The sequence below is a fragment of the Carettochelys insculpta genome, chromosome 11, assembly GCF_033958435.1.
Source record: "Carettochelys insculpta isolate YL-2023 chromosome 11, ASM3395843v1, whole genome shotgun sequence".
NCBI lineage: Eukaryota > Metazoa > Chordata > Testudines > Carettochelyidae > Carettochelys > Carettochelys insculpta.
Genome location: NC_134147.1, coordinates 35,821,440 through 35,846,586, shown reverse-complemented (window position 1 = coordinate 35,846,586; position 25,147 = coordinate 35,821,440). Strand labels below are relative to the sequence as shown.

The window sequence follows — 25,147 nt, the reverse complement described above, 5'->3', positions numbered from 1 at the left end:
AAATGTAATTCTATGGACTTAATTTCCCTTCTAGCTTATTTACACTAGTGTAAAAGAAGACTCAGTCCATGTACCAACAGAAAACTAAGCAGCTACAAATACTTCTTATGACTTTACATTGTTGATGTCATTAGAATGTCAACATCTGCCAAGAGCACCAACCTAACAGAAACTGAGATGTCACTTTTATTCTGCATTATGAGTGTAACATAAATTATGCTCTCTCAGAACTTTTGGGAGTAATTGTTTGCAAATGCTGATGTTTTAAGGCTGACCACTGCACCTATAGCAAAAAGCATTACAGCAAGAATTGTTTATTTAAAAAAAAAAAAGAGAATAAAACATAAATCCCCCCAGTAAATTCCCTGTCACTCAATCCCTCATCAAATCACAGCATTTCATCCTACGTTATGTGCTCCAGTCATGCAGCAGTCACCTCCCTTGCATACAGTTGTGTTACACACACATACATAGTAATGGGGAAGAGATCTATAATATCCTGGGTACTCTTAGGCACGTTAGCCCATTTTGATCATGCCCCCACATTGTTATGAACCAGGAAGCGTGACACCCACTGCACGTATAAGGATTTCTGTTGTGAGCTTCTCCAAATTACACTATATAAAAGAAGTCTTATCCCTAGCTGGTCTAGATCAACAAAGTTCCATTGACTTCACTAGGGCTTCACTGATCTACACCTTCTGAATATTTGTCCAAGATCTTTAGGTTTCATTGCCAATAAGTTTTGCTATTAAACATGTCTTTCCAAATAAATGATGCAAGTATCTATTTTCATCATCAATATGCACGTGTAGCTTCTGATGCTCATAATTATGGAAGTTGCAAAAGAAACAAAAACTGATGGTTCTTTCCAAAATGAATTTTAAGTTTCTTCTTCTTTTCTTTTTCAGCTGTGGGTCCAGACTTTTCCAAAACGCTCTTGAAAAGATTAACTCTTGTCAAAGTGGGCGGTGAAGTAATAATAGAGTGTAAACCAAAGGCTTCTCCCAGACCTATTTATACTTGGAAGAAAGGAAAAGAGGTCCTAAGAGAAAATGAAAGGTAATCTCTTAAAGTAACCACTACTTTTATTAGCTTGCTTGCTCCAACCCATGAGCTTTCAGCAATGAGAGCTAAAATTAGTAGTTCCCTGAAATGTCTCAAATAAATGTGAAAAGAGCTAGTGTTCATGTTTGGTATTTGGATTTCTATTCTCCTTGTATTCATCCCAGTCTGTGCAAACATCCCTGCCAAGAAGCTTATCCACTGAAGACACAGACTAAAAAACATATTTTGCCTTTGGTTATTCAAAATAGACACAGTTTTTAAAAAGTCTTTCCAGGAGATCCTACTCCTGGACCTCTTTTTACAGCAAATTACTCTCCACTTGTAAAATGTTCAGTCTTCCAGCAAACAATAATTACAGATTGAATCACTCTAATTCAAACCTCTCTCATCTGGCAATATTAATAATCTGGAATGATTTTAGTTAGCTGGATGACCACTTATCATGGTGTGGCCAAGTTTCCTGTGGTCCCATAAAGTTTGTTTGCAGCCACTAGTCTTGGCTCTCAGTGTTTTGAGCTGTTATTTAACTGTAATTTACCCCTAAATGTTTTGTAAGAACTCAGTAAGCAGTGAAAGTGTTGGGAATATGCTACACAATATTGACTTCCCATGGTCCAGCAAATTCTCTTGTTTGGCACTGGTCAGGTCCTGAGGGTGCCGGATGAAAGAGGTTCAGCCTGTATTTGGAGTCAGTAACTAGTCTGGTGATTATAATGTCTGACTTGGAGGCAATATTCTCTGAGTAGTCAAAGCACATTTATTTTATACCAAGGATGGTATCTGCAACCAGCCTCAATGTGGCCTCTACATTTACATATGCACCTTCTGCATATGCAGTCAGTTGACATTGAATATTTTGATAAATGGGGCCTTTTCTACCCAATTCGTGCAACTGTGAACAGGAAAAATGGAAACTTTTATCTGAAAATTTGTCTCTAGGAATTTGAGATTGTGTTACACATGCCAATTTTGGTAGTCCTAGTTCAATGAGCAGAATCACATACTGCTAGCAGACAGCAGGTATTTTATAGCTCTGAAGATTAATGCATTTAGTTCTATGTGTTTATTAATATATTGTCAACAAAAATATACTGACATTAAAACTTCTAGCACTGTTGGCTTTTGTCTGCCCACAAAGATGACCTTATCTTTCGTCTTATGGGATCTTCAGTCAGTCATGGGTGAAATCAGCAAATGCAGAAGTGCCCAAATACTACGTGTAAAATATTTATCAACCTTTTTCAAAGCTCAGACTGTTTCAGGCTCAGATCACCAGAAAGTCTAGGTCCTTGCTTTGTTTTATCTGAACTGCTAATCTGTAGTAATCCCATTCTCATTGCAAACATCAGAATGGTAGGTCAAAATTTAGGCTCCTTAATGGCCAGCAGCTTAAATATGATGACAAGATGTGGGTACTTATTGCTTTGCAGTCTCTGACCTTTATTCCATTAAGCTATTGCACTATCCTCTATTTGCATTGAACTCTCAACATGTCATTTTCAATTGGCTGGTCATTTTGCAGCACTTCTCTTTAAACCTGTTAAAGTCAGTGCAAGCACTGCAGAGTTTCATTCAGTCCTACCCTGTGGTTGAAGTATAGAGCTACCTCTATCAACCAGAATGCAGGGCAAGAGTAGGTCAAAGTTATAAAAAAGTGTTTAGAACTCAGGATATATTGGGTCTCAAAACTGAGATATCTTGTTTTTCAGACAAAGACTGTAAAGACAATGGAAAATGCTAAACAATTTAGCCTTTACTGTCTCAGAATGTGGAGTTCTCTGCTCTTCTTGCATTCTGCACAAGCAAACTCTGCTCCTTTACAAGCACCCCACGCACATTTTCTTTTGATGTGCAGTGAGAAGGCAGCGGATGAGGGTTGGTTTATTTGGACAGAGTGGTACTATCTATAAGGCAATGAATACAAATATGTTTTTTTTTCTCATCTAAATTAGTGCTTTCAGTGTGATGGAGTGCTGACTAAGCTCAATTCTTTGCACTTTAACCTTATCCTCCCACATGAAAATATGAATTAAAACATGAAAACTATAATTTGACTCCTAGAGTAATAGTTAGAAAAGCTTTAGCTACAGAACAGCTAATCTGAAATGTTTGGAGTTGTAAGGTAATAGATACTACTTGAATTTAGGCAAGGGTGGTTCACCTAATACTGCTTGCATATGTAGGAAGGTGGGGTCATTTCAGTGTTTGGTAGGGAAAATGAATGAATGGATCAACAAGACACAGATTTACTACAATATATTAACTGCTCATTCAGTAAAGCTTAGTAAATCTCACAGTATCATATCTGTTACATGTAACTAACCCATAGTCACTGGAGAGACCCAGGCAAGAGCCAGATGCAATTGTGGAAAAAATAGCAAGGAAGATAATGATGACTAATGCAAAATCTGACACGTGATATCACTACATTCATTCACAAAAAACCAAATGTAGGTTGAACCTGTCTAATCCAGAACTCTCTTTTCTGGTAACATCCATAATCTGGCATGATTTGAGTTAGCCAGATGACCACTTATCATGGGTGTGGCAAAGTTTCCCATGGTCCCATGAAGTTAGTTTACAGCCACCAGTCCTGACTCTCACAGCTGTGTTCTGTTATCTTCTAAGAGCCAAGTAAGCAGTGGAAGTAATTCTAATGTGCTACAAAATATCGATCTCCCATCATCCAGCAAATTCTCTCATCTGGCACTGATCAGGTACCAAGGGTGCTGGATGAGTGAGGTTCAACATGTATAATTAATGTTCTTCCAATTAGTTCTCCCAGTCCCAATGCTTTAATAACACAATTTTCCTCCTGTGATTCTGATGCTGTATTTATTCACACAAGTACATGGTAGTCTAGCTGCCCAGATGTATAATAGAGTATCATAGGGTTTGCTGTCTGCTTGGCTATATAACAAACTCTCTCGTCTGCTACATTCTATTAATTGTTAGAATGAAATTCGAACTCAGATTTTTTAAAGACACTTAAAATATAGAGAGTTGTGTTTTTACTTGCCCGACACCCCCACCCTGCTTTTCATTTTTCCATGTCATAAATTGTGATCCTGTCCCCTTCCTGGTGTCTCAGGTCTTGAGTCTCTTGCACTTACTTGCTTTGGGATGAGAATATGCCATTCTCCTACTCTTAGGGCTCCTCTATACAGTGGGTTAGTGTGAAGCAGGCCAGGATGTGAATCTACAGTGTATTCTGTAGTATGTTTTGACATAGCCATGTAGACAATCTCTTGCACCCGGACCTGATTCACTACCCCATACATGCTAACCAGTTATTGCTCTGAAATGCTAGGTAGATTTTGGACATCTGTTGGATCCTTGTTGCAGGAACCTGTTGCCAATGATATCAAACAGCCATCTTCCCACAAAGTACTTTTGTTCTGCCACTGGAACAATGTATTGGAGAAAAATGGATCTTAAAAAAACCAACAGCCTCCATGCATATTTTGTTCTATCCAATCTTATGCTTTTCTTCAAGCTGTGTTAGGCTTTCTTGTACATTACAGGAACAGAGCTGATCCAGTTCTCATTCTTCTAGCAAAACCCAGATTCTCTATTGTGTCTGGGGACTGCCAGGCTCAGTCTCTGACTGGTTCAGGAAATCTCCATCCCCTGTCAGTGTAGGTTTCTGTGCCCATTTACCATAGATGCAAAAGTGTGACATCTTCCAGTGTTTCAACCTGTTTTTTTTTTCCAGTCAGCCTCATGTTAAACTAAAAGGCCACCTCAGGTCAGCTACAAAATGGTACCTTGTGCAGCAGAAAACAACAGTAGGATGAGATTTAGGCCATATGAGTCCCTTGTGTTCTATTGGCTGTGAAACTGATGTGCCTTAACTCTGTCATCTTGAGGAGCCATTGGCTCAAGGAACTTGACTTCTGACTTTGTGTCATTTAGCAGGACCTCGCCAGGGGAATGCCCCTGCAATTGCTTCCATTTGATCAATTAAATCTATTTATTCTCAATGGGTTATGGTCAGAGGCCAGATTGCTGTCTCTGCCGTGCAGAAACTGCCTCATCTCTTTGCTTAGTCTAATATTTGAGAATTCAAGCACATGGACTGCATCTTAGAAACCGGTCAAAATAGGCAATGTAATACAGCAGCCTTTGTGGTGTATTTGATCACACCGTGGCATGTCAAGGGTGAGAGAGTTTGATTTGCTTCGGACACTCAGCACAGAACTTGCAGCGCCAGAGAAGGACAGAGGCTAAAGTAGCTTTAAGCCACCTTTACATCTTCATGAGCCAGTTGTTGGATCTCCTCCTCCCCCCTGTGTAATTTAGACAGCTTTAGGAGCCCTTTTAAGTTACAGCAGACACCTGGACTGCCCTATGGGGCAGCAGCACAGCTCATAATCTGCACAACTGTGCCGTTCCCCATCAGCCCCATCTTATCCCTATGTCACAAACCGCAAGAGGGTCGTCACAGGATAGTCTTTCAAATGTCTTCTGCAGTGCCTGTGCCAAGGGAATCCTTTGGCAAAAACCAGGCCATCTTAAACCCCTTTATGCCACTTCAACTCTCTTACCATGCACAACAGAGCCAGAGCTGGGGTGAGTCCCTGAAACTTAAAATGTTGAAGGTCCAAAGTCTTATGGTAAATCCTCCATTGGTTGGTGACTTTAAATCCAGGTTCGATGTCTTTCTAGAAGATATTCTCCTGCTCATCCACAATTATTTAAACTTGATACAAGACTCATTGGGTGGAATTCTCTGGCCTGTGTCAAATAGATCAAAGTAGTTGATCAAGACAGTCCTTTTGGGTTTTAAATGTATTGAAATCTATGGAAAGAAGAACATTAAAAACATTTATGGAGATATTTTCATCTGGGATTAGAGGCAGAAGTTCTGGGTAGCATGTGAGAAAAGCTGTTCCCACAAAATTTCCAGTTTAACCAACATAAGAACATAAGAATGGCCATACTGGGTCAGACCAAAGGTCCATCCAGCCCAGTATCCCGTCTGCCGACAGTGGCCAATGCCAGGTGCCCCAGAGAAGGAGAACAGAAGACAATGATCAAGTGATTTATCTCCTGCCATCCATCTCCTGCCCTCGTACTGAAGGCTAGGGCACCATAATTTACCCCTGGCTAATAGCCATTTATGGACCTAACCTGCAAAAATTTATCGAGCTCTTTTTTAAACCCTAATAGAGTCCTGGCCTTCACAGCCTCCTCCGGCAAGGAGTTCCACAGGTTGACTGTGCGCTGTGTGAAGAAAAATTTCCTTTTATTAGTTTTGAACCTACTACCCATCAATTTCATTTGGTGTCCCCTAGTTCTTGTATTATGGGAAAAGGTAAATAATTTTTCTATATTCACTTTCTCCACACCATTCATGATTTCATATACCTCTATCATATCGCCCCTCAATCGCCACTTTTCCAGACTGAAAAGTCCCAATCTGTCTAGCCTCTCCCCATATGAGACCCGTTCCAAACCCCTAATCATCTTAGTCGCCCTTTTCTGAACCTTTTCTAATGCCAATATGTCTTTTTTGAAGTGAGGAGACCACATCTGCATGCAGTACTCAAGATGTGGGCATACCGTAGTTTTATATAGGGGAAGTATGATATCTTTGGTCTTATTATCTATCCCTTTTTTAATAATTCCTAACATCCTATTTGCTTTACTAACTGCCGCTGCACACTGCGTGGATGTCTTCAGAGAACTATCCACTATAATCCAAGATCCCTTTCCTGATCTGTCGTAGCTAAATTTGACTCCATTATGTTGTACGTGTAATTTGGGTTATTTTTTCCGATGTGCATTACCTTAGGCTTACCCACATTAAATGTCATTTGCCATTTTGCTGCTCAATTGCTCAGTTTGCTGAGATCTTTTTGTAGTTCTTCACAATCCCTTTTGGTTTTGACTGTCCTGAACAACTTGGTGTCATCTGCAAACTTTGCCACCTCACTGCTTACCTCATTTTCTAGATCATTGATGAACAAGTTGAACAGGATCGATCCCAGGACTGACCCCTGGGGAACACCACTAGTGTTACCCCCCTCCATTGTGAAAATTTACCATTTATTCCAACCTTTGTTTTCTGTCTTTTAACCAATTCCCGATCCATGAAAGGATCTTTCCTCCTATCCCATGACCGCCTAATTTACATAAAAGCCTTTGGTGTGGGACCGTGTCAAAGGTTTTCTGGAAATCTAGGTATATTATGTCCACTGGGTGCCCCTTGTCCACATGTTTATTAACCCCTTCAAAGAATTCTAGTAGATTAGTTAGACACGACTTCCCTCTGCAGATATGTGAACTTCAGATGAGCACCTGAACTTCTAGATACTCCTCCTAAGTGAACATCCTCTCTGATGCTGTGAAGGTTAATTAATGTGTATAGTCCTTTCCAATTCCAAGAGGAAAGCAATGTTAGGATGTCAGTTCCCTGGTAAACTTTGAATTCTGCCCTAGCATGGCACTTGTTCAAGTGCATACCAGGGGCTCTTGTGACTTTGCAGAGTGAAATATGGTGGAATAACATCTAGCAGCTGAAATGGTATGCATCATGGGTCACTGAGAGTCCTGCTCCAGAGGCAACTGCTGTCCAGGAGGCAGAACTAAATGTGGTGCTCAGTGTTCGCCCACGCGGTGCAACCCAGCTTGGAAAAGAGAGCTTCATTGCTTTAGGTTTTGTATTCTTCTCTGGAGGCAGAACTACTGTGTACTGTGCCCTTAATGAGCAACCTGCCCTGGAGGTATTGCTGACTGGTGTTTGAGAGCTATGCCATTGTGTTATTAGGAATTCTGCTCTGAGGTATAATTATATTATTGCAGTCATTAAAGGCAGTTCATCTCCATAATAATGGAAATCCTGCCTTGGAGGCATAACTGCATCAAAGTAATGGTAGTAGCCAGGTTCCAGAAGCTAAATTATATTTATAGCTACAGCATAGATATAGACATGTTGCTAATTTAGCTCTGGAAGTAAAGACTACTCCTACATAGCTATGTATCCAGAGTTCGTTATGTGTCCTAGGTGCTACATGAACAACATTATTCACTGCCAAGAGCCTATTCTGTTTTCTTCTGGGCAACAAAGACTATAATCCCTGTGGAAAACATTAAATACGGCCAAAGTAGCCCAGTGGAGGATTTCACTGTAGTAGGGTAACTCTTACTAATGTTGTGCTTTCATAGCAACTCCCATCTTCCAAGCCTTCAACACAAAGGTTATGACCAGGACCTGTTACATTTTGGTAACTTCTGGTTCTCAGAGTAGAACCTTAGGACTCTGAGAACTTAACTAAATTTAGAGCTGTTCTACCTTATGCTAGATAGGTTCAGGATCAGGAAGCAAATGTTGTAAACTTTTGCACCACCACTTCCCTCAGACAGTTTGGGCCTATAATTGTTATATTAAACCAGGAACAACTTCACTGGACTGAGTAGTTACCCTAGTGGGAAGCTGGCGTAAAGAAGAAGAGATTCATATACTTTTGGGCAACTCTTCTCTTAAACTCTTGCACCTTTAATACAAGTTTTTCATCAAGATTTTTATGTTTCAACGTATTCCCTATTTATGACAATTATTTCTGAGCATTAAGGGCCATATATCATTGTGAAGAAAGACCAGATGGAATGTATCTCGCTGTTGGTGTGAAATCTTGCCACTGTTGAAGAGTGTGGGGCAAGGTTTAGACTGTGTCAGCAACCTTTCTGAGGTGGACTGCTGAAATTGGACCTTTTGACCTCTATGTATGGTCCAAGTGCCGGTGATACTGTTTAAAGTCACTAATGGTCCCACTTACAACAGCTTCTTTAATAAACAAATAAAGATGCAGAAATTTACCACTTCAGTGGTTGTTGGTAGGATTAGCTGGTCTCTTGTTAGTCCACAGGCAGCATGGCTATGAGCAGGTTCCTGGCTTCATGGCAGAGTTGGGTTTGGGATGAGCTCCTTCCTTGTGTTCCCTTGAAAATTGGCTCATGTGCCATTCTGACCCCATGCTTAGACCGTAGGTCTTTGCAAGCTGAAAATTTCCTTTTCTTGCTCTGCCATTGTTGGCCTGTGTCACACACACACTCTCTCTCTCTCGCTCTCTCCCCCTGTCCCTCCTTCAACTTAATTCCCTATGTATTGGGAATAATCCCACTTGCCTACTTCATGAGGGGAGGGAAAAGATGAGGCTGAATGAATGTGTGAAAAGTGCTTGGAGATCTTCAGATGGAAGACATGGTTTTAAACAGTAGACTGTCATTCTGTCTGTACACGTACCAAGTGAATTCCTCTCCCGTATCACAGAACCATAAGCCTGAAAGGGACCTCAGCTGGTCATCTAGTCCAGCCCCCTGCTTCAAGCAGGATCAACCCCAGAATTTTTAGTAACTGTCTAAATGCCAAACACGACTCTCCAAACTGCATAGCTCTAGTGAGTAGCCTTTGCCAGGATGATCCAAGTCGCGATTAGTTGAAAGACATTGTTCCAAAAGCCCCAGGGTGTGTTGTGGGGGCGCTGTGCAGCCATTCCGCTGATGTTTCTGTAGTTAAGGGCCAATAGTGGCACATGGGAGCCCTGAAAGAATATGGGATGGTGGAACTTTTCAGATGCAGAGCAGTGCAATATTCAGAGAAGATGACAAGAGACTGTATCCGATTCAGACATTCATCCTGTTCTCCATCCATCACTCATTGAGCCCCATGCTTTGTGGTTAGTTATTCAGTTTGCCAGCTGATACCAAAACCAGAACGTGAGCATTTCCATAACAGTTAACTTTATGTTAAAATAATTAATATCCACAGATGAGGGACTTTGTTTGTTTGTTTGTTTGTTTTCCTGAAAGACACTGAATTAACTGACCCTATTACAAGAGACTTACAGTGGAAAAGAAAACAAAGTGTATTTTATGTTAAAAAAACAACAACAAAAACTCTTTGTTCCCATTCTGGCTCATGTTAAGCTTCTTTACCTTTAGAACTCGCTCCTTTGTAGGAATGTACTATATATGAATTGTTTATTCAGTTCATTTGTAAGGGAAAAATATCATAAAAAGTAAATGGTGTTCAGGGCTGCTAGCAAAGAATGTGAAAGTATCCAATTAAACAGCCGCTCACAAGGACTTGTATAATAGCAACATCTGTTATCTTAATTAAACAAGTTTCTTTATAAAGGGGCCTTTGCAGTGTGCTTTGTTACAGCACAATCTGACCTAGATACTCTCGGCATGCTTGCTATCTTCATGGGAATTTTCCCATTTGGACCCATTTATGCTGCAGGCTTGACAAGCTTTGTGATATATGAGCCCACAGACACAAAACCGTATTGTTTATGACCAGAAGGTTATTTTTTGTGAAAACAAAGAAATGCAACATTTAGACTGATGTACTTTGGCTTACTCACTAAGCACAATTACTGCAGTGCTTGAAGGTCTGGCACATTGGTCCGTAGATGTATACTTTTGTCATATTTAGGCTTGAGGGCACAAGCTAAGGGGCAGTGGTAGTATATTCAAATGTGTCTGAGGGCCAGGTTTATAAAGGCTTCGGAAATCAGGCATCTGTCCATAAATCCAATTTTCAAAGTAACTGAGGGGTGAACCTGCATCTCACTGCAAGTCATGGAGGCTCCTAACCTGCTTAGCTTGACGTTGGGAAATTTACTCACCCACAGTGCAAGCCCTGATGTTTCAGTTTCTTTGCATTGACTCCTTTGTGTCACAGACCACAATCTGTAAGAGAGGCAACACAGTAATGCAGAGGCACAAAAGGCAAATGTCATTGACAGATGTTTTTAACTGGAGTGCCTTATTTGAGATGTGGGTGGTAACAGTTTCACTGCACTCTGCAGTAGTGAGACCTCAGCTGGAATCAGCCCCAGCATAGCCTTCCCAAAAGAGGTGGGAGTGGGGCCCTGCCCCCTCCGTGATCTTACACCTTCTGCCCAAGGCCCTTCCCCAGACAAGCTGAAAGCTGAGCAGGCTGGGAGCTGCAGACCCTCCACCTGCCTGAAGTGGAGGAACAAAGAGCATCCCCCCAGCTCATGTCCCTGTCCTGTGAAACTCCCTACCACCACCTCCCACCCAGACAAATAGGGTATTTGTGGCTCCCCTCAGCTGTCCACATGGATCTCATTCCAACCTGGTTTGGATTGGATTATGGGGCATTGGAGCCACAGCCCAGCCATAGTAAGAGCTGAGTGGCCAGGCAGCTGCTGAACATGAGCAAGGGGAGGCTTTCACCCTCCCTCCACAGATCCAGGCAGGTGGAGGGTCTGTGTTGTCACCTTGTTGTCTGGGCTCCAACTGCCAGCCTGGCTGGGAGGGACAGGCCATCAAGGGAAGGGAGGAACAGGAAATAGAGGGATCCTGGGAGTGCTGGCCCTCACGCTTTCTGAATAGACTGGCCTGGTGTGTCTACTTTCAGAAAGTGGGAGGCCAATCATCCCCAGGATCCCCACTCTTCTAGCACTGAAGCTGTATCCTGCTTTAAAATAAAATAAATGAATTAGCAAGTCTGAGGAAGAACCAGAAAAAATGTTTAGAGGATTAGAAAACCTGACTGAGGAGGAAAAAGTGAAGGAGCTGGGCATGAAGTGGGTATGTTTAGCGTATCAAAGACTAAGGGGGCATACATCTTCAAATAAGTTAAAATAATTATAATGAGGTTGGTGATTGATTATTCTGCTTTCCCACTGAAGTTTGGATAAGGAGCAATTGGCTTAGTTTGCACCAAGGGAGTTTTAGGTTGGATATTTCAAAAACCTAAAAAAACTATAAGGATAACTACACTCAAACAGACTACCTAGGGTGGTTGACATGAGTCAGTTAGATAAACAACTGTCAGGAAACATCTAGATATACTTCATGCTGCCTCAGCTGCAAGGGATGAGCTTAGATAACTTTTTGAAATCCCTTCAGACCTACATGTCTATGATTCTTTAGTTGTTTCAAAACCTCCTATTTTCTGCTAAAGTTACAGGTTTGAAGTAAAAAGTCTACAGCTTGAGCACTTCAAATAAACAAAAATATCATAACTTAAAATAATTTAACATTGCCATTTCACCAACACCATTTATAGAAGAACATCAATCACATTTGGAGGTTGAAGAAGTATTAGATATTTCAGATTTTGCTTCATAGCCTGACTTCACTGAGGCACCAATGAAATGGCTTCCTTGGATTACCTTATAAACCAGGAGCTGGGACAGGAATCCAGTCCTGCATAAGCACTGTAGCCCTGACATCACTGCATAGTCAAAACAGATAAAGGACCAGCTGGAGGCTCTTTTTCCTCAGACGGAGTTTTTCTGTTTAAAAAAAAAATGTGCTTATTACAACACACAAGAAAAGACACAGTATTGTGTAAATTAAATTAACTTGTCAAAGCATAGACTAAGCCATTTCTGATATCTTGCTGTCTGAAAATATACTGCTAATTTCTCTAGCCCCAATTTAGGACAATGCTTAAGCACATGCTTACATCCATGCTTGATCATATAGCATTTTAGCCTGTAAGTAATTGCTGGTCCTGAAGGAGCTGCTCTTAATCTGGACTTCTAACTGTGTGTTTCAGTAACACAGCAAGATATCCCAATCCTATTGAAGTCAGTGAAGCTGGGATTTCATCCCTGATATGTGTCCTAGTTCTGCAAATATAGTGGTCCATGACATGGAGCTCTTTGCAGAATTGTGGCCACTGTACACTCAAATCTGTGACAAAAGAAAATGCAAAACTCCAGAACAGTTTGTTCATCATGGCACCACAACGACATAGGGGCTACGTCTACGCTTTGTAAAAAATTTGAAATGGCCATGCTAATAGCTAGATTGAAGAATACTCATGAGGGGCTGAAATGCATATTCAGCTCCTCATTAGCATGCCAGCAGCTGCGGCACTTTGAAATTGCTGTGTTTCTCTTCCGCGCGGCTCGTCTACACTGGGGTCCTTTTCGAAAGGACCCCACCAACTTTGAAATCTCCTTATTCCTATGAATTTCAAGTGTGTGTGCAATTCAGACACACGTTTGCTGCACAAATGATGTGTTATGAATCAGACTCTTCTACTCTGCTTTCAAAATCTCAGCTTGCACACTCATCTGGCACTTTTCTAAGGACTGTAGAGTTCATTCATTGATAATTAGCCAGAGGGGGTGTGTTTGTGATTTTTCAGTGACAGCAGTTCCTGGACTCACTGCCCGTTTCTACACAGGCCACTTTCATTGAAAGGGGCATGGTAATACATGGCCCGAAATATGCTAATGAGGCACAGATGCAAATTCCCCACGTCTCATTAGCATACGGTCACGTGATTTGGAGTCCAGAAGACGGATCTTCCGGACTTCAAAATGCCATGTAGAAGTGCAGCCCCGGGGAAGCTTCCAGAAGGAAGTCCTTCTTCCGGAGGCCCCTTCTTCCCAAAAATTTTTGGGAAGAAGGGGCCTCCGGAAGAAGGACTTCCTTCCGGAAGACCCCCCAGGGACCTCACTTCTAAACAGCATTTTGGAGTCCGGCAGAACGGTCTTCCGAACTCCAAATCACGTGAGCGTATGCTAATGAGGCTCAGGGACTTTGCATCCATGCCTCATTAGCATATTTCGGGCTGTGTATTACCATGCCACCTTTGAAGAAAGTGGCCTATGTAGAAACGACCACTATGGTTAGTGAGCCATCAGATTGGACTTTTAGAATTGTACATGAGTAGCCTCGAATTGCCGGACTTAATTCATCCCCACTGTGCTACTTTATTAGTTTTATCTTACTACAATTTACCTTATTCACAATAATGACCATATTGACTGTTTATATTAATAGTATAAGAAGAATTCAGCCTGTTATTGGAAATCTAACTTATTTTATTTTGACAGTGTAATGTACAACTCCTTTTTCACAAAAAGCATCTAAAAGTTATGAATAACTAGCTGCACTATTCCTGCCAGTCAGCCAAACTGTTGCTGGTTGGTTTGTTTTTTATGTTTGTCGCTTTGCTTACTCAATTGAGTGCATTTTCCTATCAAAACTGTATATTTTAAGTTAAGTAAGTAGGTCCAAAATCCATAATGATGTGCTAGAGAGCTTAAAATTGGTCCATAACTTTAAATATGTAAATACAGCTTTCTACTTTCTCTGCAATGGGTATACAGTGTGATAGAAAGATGGAGATTTTTCTATTGAACTTTTATTTTTTTGAACTTTTGTTTTTTAGAAATTTAAATAACTTTGCTTTTCTAAGGGGGAAATACGTTAATTGCTCTTTGCTCCCAGACTGAACGTTTGCATACATCACTACATCACTGTGTTTAAAAACTAAAATGTTAGGCCTTCCTCACAAGTCACTAAAGTTCGGAGCATTTGTGCAAGGGAAAGTCTGATGTTGTTAACTACAGTTCTCTATAACTGTACCACAGGGACTAAGGAAAAATGACAAAGATAGATAAGAAAGAAAATGCAAATTAGTTTTCCCTGGAAGTTTAGATGTGTCTTGAGGTTAAGAGTATTAATGCAGATTTGTGGGCAGGCTGCTGGTTGCTTTGAACCCTCTTAATTATTTCTTAACTGTCCTGAACTCAAAAAGAAACTAATAATAGGATAGAAAATACATGTGAGCCATGTGATGCCTGTGTGCAAACAGTGAAGATGTTAGTTTTGTATGATAATTTTACAGATATAAGAATTTGTTTCGGACAGGGAGTCTAGTCTCATTCCAGAGCAGACCAAAACCTCAAAGGAAGCTTCCAAACATTGTTGTGCACTAATTGTGTTGGCTATATTTTTTTTTATAAAGCACCTATGCGATTTATTTTAGGCAGGCAGGTAGCCAAAACATCAATAACGTGTTGGTTTTTCATTACATCCTGCCGTGGCAGAGTGAAAAATGACACTGTGTAAATAGCTTTCTGAGGTTTGAATTGACGTTACAGCATTTATCTTAGTTCTCAAAGAGGTGGCTTTACCCTGTTTGAACAAGTGAAATAACTGGTCTGTTAACTTATTTCAACCCATTTACTGCAAAAGAAAGCTAAAATGAAGAAGTTAACTACTTGATTGGATAAAGAGAAGTCCAAAATTGCTAGGTATCCAGTCCTCAAAAGGAGCCTTTTAACTGATTGTTTCCAAGCAGAACCGGTGCTTCTTTGTGTTTTGTTCAGGGCATCAAAGTGTGATGTTACACAAGCTCATGGATTTATGTTCAATGCTTTAAATCTAATGTATGCCTTTGTGGAGTTTCCTTGGTAAAACACCTTGGCTGCTTTTTGTACAGGCTTAGTTCAGCTGGCATTTGGAGGCGACTCTGAGTCGCACATTGTTCTGATATGCTCTGATGGGCAGCCAAAACTAAGACACACAGGTTGAGTCAGGAGATTCCTGGCCTCAACAGTTGCTGAGGCTGCTAAGAGATCTGAGGAATAGTAATTTATCCTAGTCTGATTACACAGATCCATACTAGACATTTGTGAAATTGTAGCTGCCCATTCTTAGGGGTAGATTCCAAGAGCCAAATTCTTCAACCAATTACAGTTGTGTGATTGAACTGGTCAAAGGAAAGTCCATGCATCTAACTTAATGGCACTTTGCCTCATCTTAGTTATGACAGTTGAACCATTGCAGAGGATATCAAAAAGGAGGTGGCTGTAAATAACTGAATATGTAGTTCTGGCATAGGTCTGAGGAAAATGTTTTGGGTCAACCAAAATGAAAATATTTCTAAATTTTGTGAACCACAGCGTCAAAAAATTGTGTTGACTTTTGGGATTTTTAAACATGTAAAATGTTTTTGTAATTTTTTTAAATAAAATTGGGGGGAAAAGCCAAAACAACATATTTTGAAAATGTGGTAAAATACTGTTGTGACATTTCCAAGTTGCTTATTTTTAACCAAAACAATTTACTAAAATCAATGCAATTTTGCATTTTTTCCCAGTGGACCAATATTTGATCTGCATTTTTCAGCAAAAGAATGTTTGCTGCATGTGAAATTTTGCCCAGCTCTGCTTTGGACTCTGAGTTCGTGCCCAAGTATGGGAGCAGGTTTTACTTCTGAAGCTGACTGAAGGTCATTAGTTTAAGGATTACTTTAAAGAGACTGGTGTCTAATGGCCAGAGTCTCCACTAGTCTACATCAGCATATGTCCATTGAAGTCAGTGCACCTATGCTGGTGACACCAGCTAAGAATTTCACTCTATATGTATTGTGCTATTTTTGGTTGACCGATCTCTAGTTTACCCTCTGTGTGGTAGGCAGAAATCCCTTACAGAAAAAATAGAGGTTTTACTGGCTATAAAGAAACCAATTTTAATCCTTAGAACCAATCCATTTCAGTTTAAATCCTCAGAGCCAATCCATTTCACTCACCTGAAGTAGCATATAATTATTATTCAGCCTAGAACAGAGATGCTATAAAGCAGTACTTTATTTAAGCAATAGTTTTCAAGTATCACAGTATAAATCTTCATTATGCTGACTCCTCAGTGGATAGGTTGGATGTGTGATGGGTTGGATCATAGAAATGCCCTTGAGGTTGTCCCCCCAGTGTGCTGATCAAGCCACTGATATCCATCTTTTTGCCCCTTGGGGCTCTCCACCATCCTGTTCAACTAGGTCAGAAGCTCTTATCTCTCAGAGCCAAGGAACAGAGTTGGGGTTATCATCCCCCTGCAGTGCAACATGATTAGGTACAGTGATGGTGTCTCTAGAATAAGTATGTGTTATATAATCATCATGGAGACACCATCACAGGACCTAACCCACATTAGTTACAGGATCAGGGGCTCATTCTCCTGTACCTCAACCAATATTATGTATGTCATCATGTACCAGCAATGCCCCTTTGCTGTGTATATTGGACAGACTGAACAATCACTTTGTCAAAGAATGAATGGACACAAAGCAGACATTAGGAATCTGAATACACTTAAACCTGTCGGTGATCATTTCAATGGAGTGGGCCATTCTGTTAAAGACCTGAGAATGTTCATCTTACAACAAAGAGACTGTAATCCCAGATTGCAAATGGAAACATGTGAACTGCAGTTTCTGTTCAAATTCGATACTTTGACACTTGGTATTAATAGAGATAGCAATTACCTTACACATTACAAAGACAGCTACCCCATCTTTGATATTCATAGCGATCTCAGGCAGGACACTTACAGTTATTAATTTTCTCTCCCTTCTTCCCAGACCCTCGATCCCCTGCTTCTGTCCTATGTATCTCATTTGTCAGTTTTTATTTGTATCTCTGTGTTATATAATCATCATGCCAATTCACTTTCAGCAACATTTCCAGTACAGCACTATATCCAGATCTGAAGAAGTGGGTCTGCACCACAAAAGCTCGTCAACTAATAAGTTATTTTGTTAGTCTTTAAAGTGCTACAGGACTGCATTTTTGTTTCGTTAGGACAGACAGTTATTCAAATCTCAGGTGAAATGCTTCAAGTCAGAGCTGATCTTTGCTCTGGCCTGGGTCTAACAGATTTTCAAAGTTCTTTAGAGTTCTTTGTTTTCAGGTTTCTTCATGTGCATCCGCTTAGGTTAGGTAAGGCTGTTTCAAAGGCCAGCAGAAGACAAAGACGGGATTGCTTTCCATTCCTTAAATAGACTTTTCCCCAGGGAGGCAATTCTTTGTTCTCCCCACTCTCATGGAGAAGTACTAGATTCAAGATGGATTCCATTATCAGATGGCATGGTCACATATCTTTCTGGAACCAACCACAGTTTGGGCTTATATGAAAAATAAAACCATTCATGGGTTTTTGTTTGAATACTGAGCTGTTAAGTTCCTCAAGTATCATTAATGGACCTCGTGAACACATTTAAAATTAGTAGCAGATTCATAGTTCATATTTCTAACTTCATATACAAGAAAGATACATGCACAAAAATAGGATATTTGTATTCATAAGCCAATTTTCATAAAGCATTGGAGGGATGTGAACAGGCTGGTGTGCTGAGAAAAGGGAAGAATATGAGAAGTAGCATAGGTACATCTTATCTCTCACACTTCCATTTACCACATGTGGGCTGGACAGGTTTTCTTAGCTTTAGTCATCTCTGTTGCAAGCAAAGTATTAATTAAAAAAAAAAGACAGCCATATTGTTCTAAGATTTAGTTTACTGATGTCTTCAGCACTTCCTAAGGAGTGGTTCAGCATTCTTCACTGTTAATTAATGCTTCAGTTCAGGATGTTACAAAGACTATGCCTCACTTTAAACATGCATTTGCGCTTCACCACCTTGTGGGTTTGGGGCTCAAGGCAATGAGACCTGAAGGTGCTTAGTGCCTCTCCAGAGGAGCTCACAGGATCAGGCACCTAATAATTTGCACATGGGAGAACACAGAAACAAAGAATCCTGTTTTGAAATTATATGCATATAATAGTATGTTCATTATAGTTCACTATAAAACCAATACCACATGTTGCTGCTTCCACAGAAGCCTTACAGCAGCACCGTAAAAATTTCATTTTCCCTTGTGAAGGGCAACTCTGCAATTATTATCATTAGAAAAGCAGGTAAAATTCACTGTGTTGTCAATATTTGTGTTTCACTGTAAGAAGGCTTTTAAATTTACTGTGAAACATATAATGGTGTGGACCCTCCCATCTGTTATTAAAGCATGCTGTGGTGCACCTGATACAATGCAGGTCTCCCTTTACTCTTAAATGAACTAATTTCCCTTAAAGCCTCCATCTAGAAATGGTATGAGATGTGAAATCTTCATTTAGTGCCATTCTGCCCCCTTACTCGCGGCCGCCTTTGTAAAATAATTGCAGTGGTCGGAAAACTGAGCTAGGTCTTTCACCTCATCCCACATATCACTAGGAACTGATTTACCATAATCATCCACAAAATCCATAGAGAGTTATGAACACGATCAATTCCTGTGGGGGGCCTGAGGTCTAGACCTCCCCATACTAAAGAGTCACGATGTCAGAAGTTTGATCATCAAAAAGCATATTGCAAAAAAATTGCTATTATATTTGTCAGGTTTTTTCATTTACCTTTGAATTCAGTGTTCCGTCCCTGTGGAGGAATTTCAGAACATGCTATCAAAATCAGTCTGATTGAAAGAGGCTTACTTCCTACCCTCATAAGGGCTTGTCTGTAGGGAGCCACTCAGGAAAGTTAATCCTAACTAACCAAAGGCTGCTAGACCACGTTGGGCATTTACTTTGGCATTGCTACATCACTCAGGGGAGTAAAAAATTCTCGCCGATGAAGGACATAATTTAGCTGCCCTAACTTCTTGTGTAGACAGTGCTACACTGACAGAAGAATTCTTTCATCGACCTGGCAATGTCCACACCCAAGATTCGACGGGTGTATTGAAAGCTCTCAGGGAAGGAAGGGGAGTCACATCCCTGAGGAACAAAGCTGATATAAATTCTTAGTGTAAACAAGCCCAGAGAATTAAAGTGACCTTAATTTAGCTGATTTTAAGATACTTCCAGAGATTTTAATTGAATTAAACAAAGCTGAACTAAGGCCATTATAATTGTGAATGAATGAGTCCCCACAGGGATTTAATGCATTGTAACAAATGCACTTTAAATACCCACCTTTTAGCTAATATAGATTAATTTAGCTAACTACGCCCATGTAGCCAAACCCAAAATGTTCTCTGCATGGAACAGTGGTATGTTAATGTTATAATTTAACCACTGTTCAAACTATATAATTATTTTTGTGCAAATCTTGCTATGACTAGTTGGAAAGTAAAAATAAATAAATAAATAAATCAGTAAATACACTTAGCATTTATGTACACATAAGTTCATAAAAGGGGCCATACTGAGTAAGACCAAAGGTCCATCTAGCCCAGTATCCTGTCTTCTGACAGTGGCCAGTGTTAGGTGCCCCAGAGGGAATGAATAGAGCAGGTATCATCAAGTGATCCATTGCCTGTTGTTGATTCCCAGCTTCTGGAAAATGGAGGCTAGGCTACCATCTCTGCCCATCCTGGATAATAATTATTGATGGATTTGTCTTCCATGAATTTATCTAGCTCTTTTTTGAACCCTATTATAGTTTTAGTCTTTGCAACATTATCTGGCAAAGTGTTCTGCAGGTTGACTGTGCATTGTATGAGGAAAGATTTCCTTTTGTTTGTTTTAAATCTACAGCTCATTAATTTCATTTTTCGACCCCTAGTTATTGTATTATGAGAGAGAATAAATAGCCCTTCCTTTTCTACTTTCTCTACACCAGTCATGATTTTATAGACCTAAATCATTTCCCTCCTTAGTCATCTCTTTTCCAAACTGAAGAATCTCAATGTTACTAATCTCTTCTCATACAGATGATGTTGCATACCCCAATCATTTTTTTTCTTTTTTGCCCCTTTCTGAAACTTTTCCAATTTCAATATATGTCTTTTGAGATGGGGCAACCACATCTGTATGCAGTATTCAGGATGTGGGCATGCCATGAATTTATATAGAGGCAGTAAGATCTGAGTTCCCTTCTGCACCCAACCTCTTTCCCAGACTCCACACCCATTCCATAGAAAAGTGCAGCCCCTGACCACTTTCAAAATCTTGGAGTGAGTGCCCTCCCGTCAAAATTATTGCCTGCCCCTGGATTAGGTTTTCCAATGTGCATTACCTTGCATTTATCAACACTAAATTTCATCAGCCATTTTGTTGGTTACTTACCTATTTTTGAGAGATGCTTTTGTAGCTCTTTGTGCTCTGCCCAGAACTATCCTGAGTAATTTTATATCTGCTGGAAATTTTGCCACTTCGCTGTCTACACCTTTTTCCAGATCATTTATGAATATGTTGAAAAGAACTAGTCCCAGAACAGACCCCAGGGGGACATCCTGTCTACCTTTCTCCATTCTTAAATCTGAAGTTCAACAAAAGCCAATGGGACTTTTGTGCATACAATACCATTTTCTTTGGAAATTTTAAAGTAAAAGAAAAAAAATCCTGGAACTTGCATATTTTTACCAACACCTTGAAAGCTTTACAGTTACCACATTAATCCATGAAAACCTTGTTGTCTCTTCCTTGTTCATTGTATTGAACAATCATTTTGTTTCATACATTGTCATCAATACTGGTTATTAGAAATATGTCTATTTAAATATGGATACTTGCCCTACCCAAAAATGAGAAGGAAAAATCAGAAAGCTGCTCATTGGAACCAAAGATGTTTTGAGCTTTTATTGGTAGTAGTATTATGCTTACAGGCCCTCTAATTGTGTTTTCAGAGAATTAACTTTCTTTTTTATTAGAGTTTAATGTTTCTAAAAGGGGCTGGTTTGACAGGACAGGGAATGAAGTCTTCATTTTATCCCCATAAGAGTTGTAACACTAGCAATAGTAATGCAGCCTTCACCAAATAGTGTTCCTTCTCTGAAAAGATCATCTGTAAGTGTCATGGGAAGCGCAATGTCCAGATGTCTAAAGTCTAGTGAGAACGTAAGGACAGATATAGGATCAGATCAGTGGTCCATCCTGTCTTCTGACAGTGGCCAGTGCCAGATGCTTCAGAAGGCATGAATAGAGTAGGGCAGTTATTGAGTGATCCATCCCCTGTTGTCAAGCTAGAGGCGGGCAGTTGGAGTTTAGGGACAAGGTGTACACGAGTACATGAATTCCATCCAGGCGCCTTGGCTAATAACTATTGATGGTCTCTCTGATTTCCAACTAATGCTTCTTTAGGGCCAGATTGTAATTATACAGTTTTGCATGAGTAACGGGCAGTGTGTGATTTCACCTAAGCAAGTCTGAATCACAGTTCAGTCTTTGGCACTACCTTGCCCCATGGAGGAAGTTATCTAGCCCAGTCCTTTGTGAGTTGAATGCCAACTAAATAAATATGTGCACATTTTGGTTGCTGCCTGTGTCTCCCGCAAGAGAACAGGGGTAGCCGCTTGTGGAAGAGTGCTTTCCCCTGAGTGTCTCACACCCTGCAGTAAGCAGACATCCTCTGCTCTCTTAGGGTATGTCTGCACAGCAGTGTGGTTTTGAAATAAGCTGTTCTGGAAAGATTTTGAAATAACACTTCTATACACAAAATGCATTTTGAAATAGCCCTCAGCTATTTTGCAATATGGTGTCTATGCACAATAGACCCTATTTCAAGAAAGAGCCATTGGTTTATTTTGAAATAGGCTCTCTTCCCTGTCTAATCAGCCCATATGAAATAGCTGTTTCAAAATAGGTGCTATTCCTCTTAATGAGGAATGAGGTTTAGCTATTTCAAAATAAGCTAACCACTATTTTGAAATTATTTTGAAATAGTGGTTGCATAGGGTAGACAGAAGAAAAGTTATTCTGAAATAATGGCTGTTATTTCAGAATAACTTTGTTGTGTAGACATACCCTTATTCTCCTGTGCAAGTGCATAGGGCAAGACATGGTCTTGTCTTTAGTACAGTCTCTTATGAACTCAGAATGGAACTCGTCAGTTCATTTTACAGAGGTTGCTTAGCATGTTAATGCCAATCTAGGCCATATTTCAACCAGTGACCTGGAGCTGACGGACTCCGTAGCCCCTTGGCCCATGAAGTGCTTTGTATTGTCAGAGAGGTTTTAGTACCGAGTGTTTCATGTGTATTATTCTTTTGGCATGAGAGGAAGAATCATAAAACATTTGCTCATTGTGCAAGCATTGAGCTTTCTGTCCTCATAAACACCATTCCTCTACAAATACACACACGCACAACCTGGATGCTCGGTAAGTCTGCTCAGAGTAATGACTTGCCTTCCAGAAGCAGTTTTACCTGAAGAACTCAAAACTTTCAAGAAAGTTCTCAACAATGGGCTCAGTTGTGGCTTTTTCTCAGGTGGTGCTGGGTGGGAACACAAAGGAAAGGCGGTGCGGAGGGAGAGCAGCTGGTGCCTAAAGGCAGTTTTGCCTCTGGCAGGCAGCACACCACCTGGATGTAGTGCGAAGTACTGTGGGCATACACCTTCCACGGAAGTAGTGTCTTTTGCTCTGGGATGTTAAACAGCTGTTGCTTTCTACACTGGAAATGGTTACATTGCAGTGACAGTTACAATGATCCCAGTCTACTATGTGTAAGACCAAATTATTCTTCCCACCTGTGAATGCACTGTAGCAAAAGAGAGAGCTGTTCACTGTAGTGCAGGTAGGCAGGAGATGGGAGTAATTTCAAAAATGTTAAAGTTATATTTCTAAATCCATAATTAGATTAATTAATTCATTCAGACATACACAGATTACTCCCCCAATCCAAATAAACTGATTATCCATTTTAAAGGAAAACATTATCAATTGTCAAGAGTTTCTTTTTTACCGTCTATATATATAATTTAGAGAGTTTGTGTGTCTGTATGTCCATGAGTCCGTCTGTCCATGACTCCATTTGTTCAAGAACTCCTCCTAAATAGTTAGAACTAGGATCACCAAATTTGGTATGCAGCTTCCTCTTACCCTAACTTAGAGCAAGGTCAGAGTTTGGTCATGCCAGGACAAAGGGATGTGCCTGGAATGTGATTGTTTTCCATAAATGGAAAGGGAGCAGTCTGAGAGCAGGAAGAGTTATTCTCTGCAATGAGCACTGGGGGCAGCGAGCATGGGAGAGTTACACTGCAGAGTGACCAGACAGGGGTCACGGCACCAGGAGGAGAGTGGCCAGATGGGGCCAGGGATGTCCATATTGCTTGCCACCAGCCACAGGTAAGTGGCTTCTCTGCCTCAAATCCCTCCCTCCGAGAGAAGATGTGGGCCAGAGTCAGACAATGCGGCATAGCTCCTGTCTCCCCCATCTCCCAGGAGGAGTCATCAGCTGGGCAGCATGGTTCTGGGTGCCCCGAAGAGCTGTTGTTGCCAGAGCAGCACTGTCCTCACCACCACAGGTGGCTCCAGTGAGCCCTCCATATCTCCTAGCTCTGACATCTGTACCACCTCACTCTCTGCTCTGAGCCCCCATAAGGACCCAAGCAATGCTGGGTTAATCCTCTAGTTGTCTCTTCATAAATTACAAAAAAAAAAAACAGTACCAATTCTACATTCAAGACTAAGCTTTAGGAAAGTAATGTGATGAGTTTAAAGTCTGGAAAAAATAATTACAAGTCTGGGGGAGGAAAGGATTTCTAAAGCACTTTTCTCGTTTTTTCCAGTATTTTGATGAGTATTTAAATATTATTTCTTTGTAATTAAAAATGTGTCTTTGGGTCTTTAAAAATCCATGTAAATGTCAATTAGAAGTGCAATGGGTAATATATCTTTGTGCCATGGACATTTTTCATTACAAGTAACAAAAAGAATGTCTTGTATTTGAAAGACTGTGCCTTTGGGCTTCTGTTCAGATGGTATCAGCTGGAACAATAAGCTGAGAAGGCATTTAATGCTTCTGTTCTAACCTCATGAATGGTTCCACAAATGGTTTCTGTCAGCAATATGGAAGATCTGTGTGAATGTACATGTTTTTCCTCGTAAGAAAAATAAGTTGTTCTTTTACAAACATCTGAAGAATTTTCATTTAATGCTTCTCTTCTTTAACACATCAACATGCCTACTGTAAATAGAGAGGACTACAGCTTGTCATTCTGATTGGTAGAGCTGTTAGAGCAGGCAACTGGAAGTCTCAATTCTTGGGGTCTCTTTAGTGCTTCCCCCTAATCTGAGTCATCTTTGGAAAGTCACTTAATCACTTGCCTTTGGTTATAGGAACCCATATAGGAGTGGATTTCTTGCTACCTAATACCCCTTTATGGAGCTCAATAGGCTGCATGAATTAGCCTTTGTAAAGCATCTTTAGATATTTGTGCAACATTCACTTTACATGCATAAATCCTGAAGTAATTGGGCCTATATAGTAATTGTGTGGTGTGTGAATTCTCCCCACCAAACTATGACCTGTCCCCTGCTCCTGCTAAAAACTAGAGCAGCTGCTTTAGGTCTTCTGCCCCATTTAAAATGTGTTATGTGCTCTAGACCGATGCAAATGTGTGCCTAGCCGGCCTTCCACTGGCCAGTTTCTGAGCCCCTTCCTCCTCAACTGCTGTCCAGCTCTCAGCAGTCTAGGTGTGGCCACTGCAGAGATCTTTCCTAGGGAACAAGAAGGGCATGAAGCAATCCAGTGCAGCTTCTATGCTCTTGGTTCCCAGCTGTATGTGGATCAAGGATGATGTG

The 25,147-nt window shown here is 40.5% G+C and overlaps 1 protein-coding gene across 1 annotated transcript in view; it reads left to right on the top strand.

Moving 5' to 3' along the window:
- Nucleotides 1–25,147, top strand: part of LOC142018847 (contactin-4-like) — a 242,264-nt gene that overhangs the window by 129,411 nt on the left and 87,706 nt on the right. The window contains exon 9 of the mRNA XM_075005012.1: nucleotides 912–1,062. Within this exon, the coding sequence (XP_074861113.1) occupies nucleotides 912–1,062 (151 nt within the window). The remainder of the gene's footprint in view (nucleotides 1–911; nucleotides 1,063–25,147) is intronic.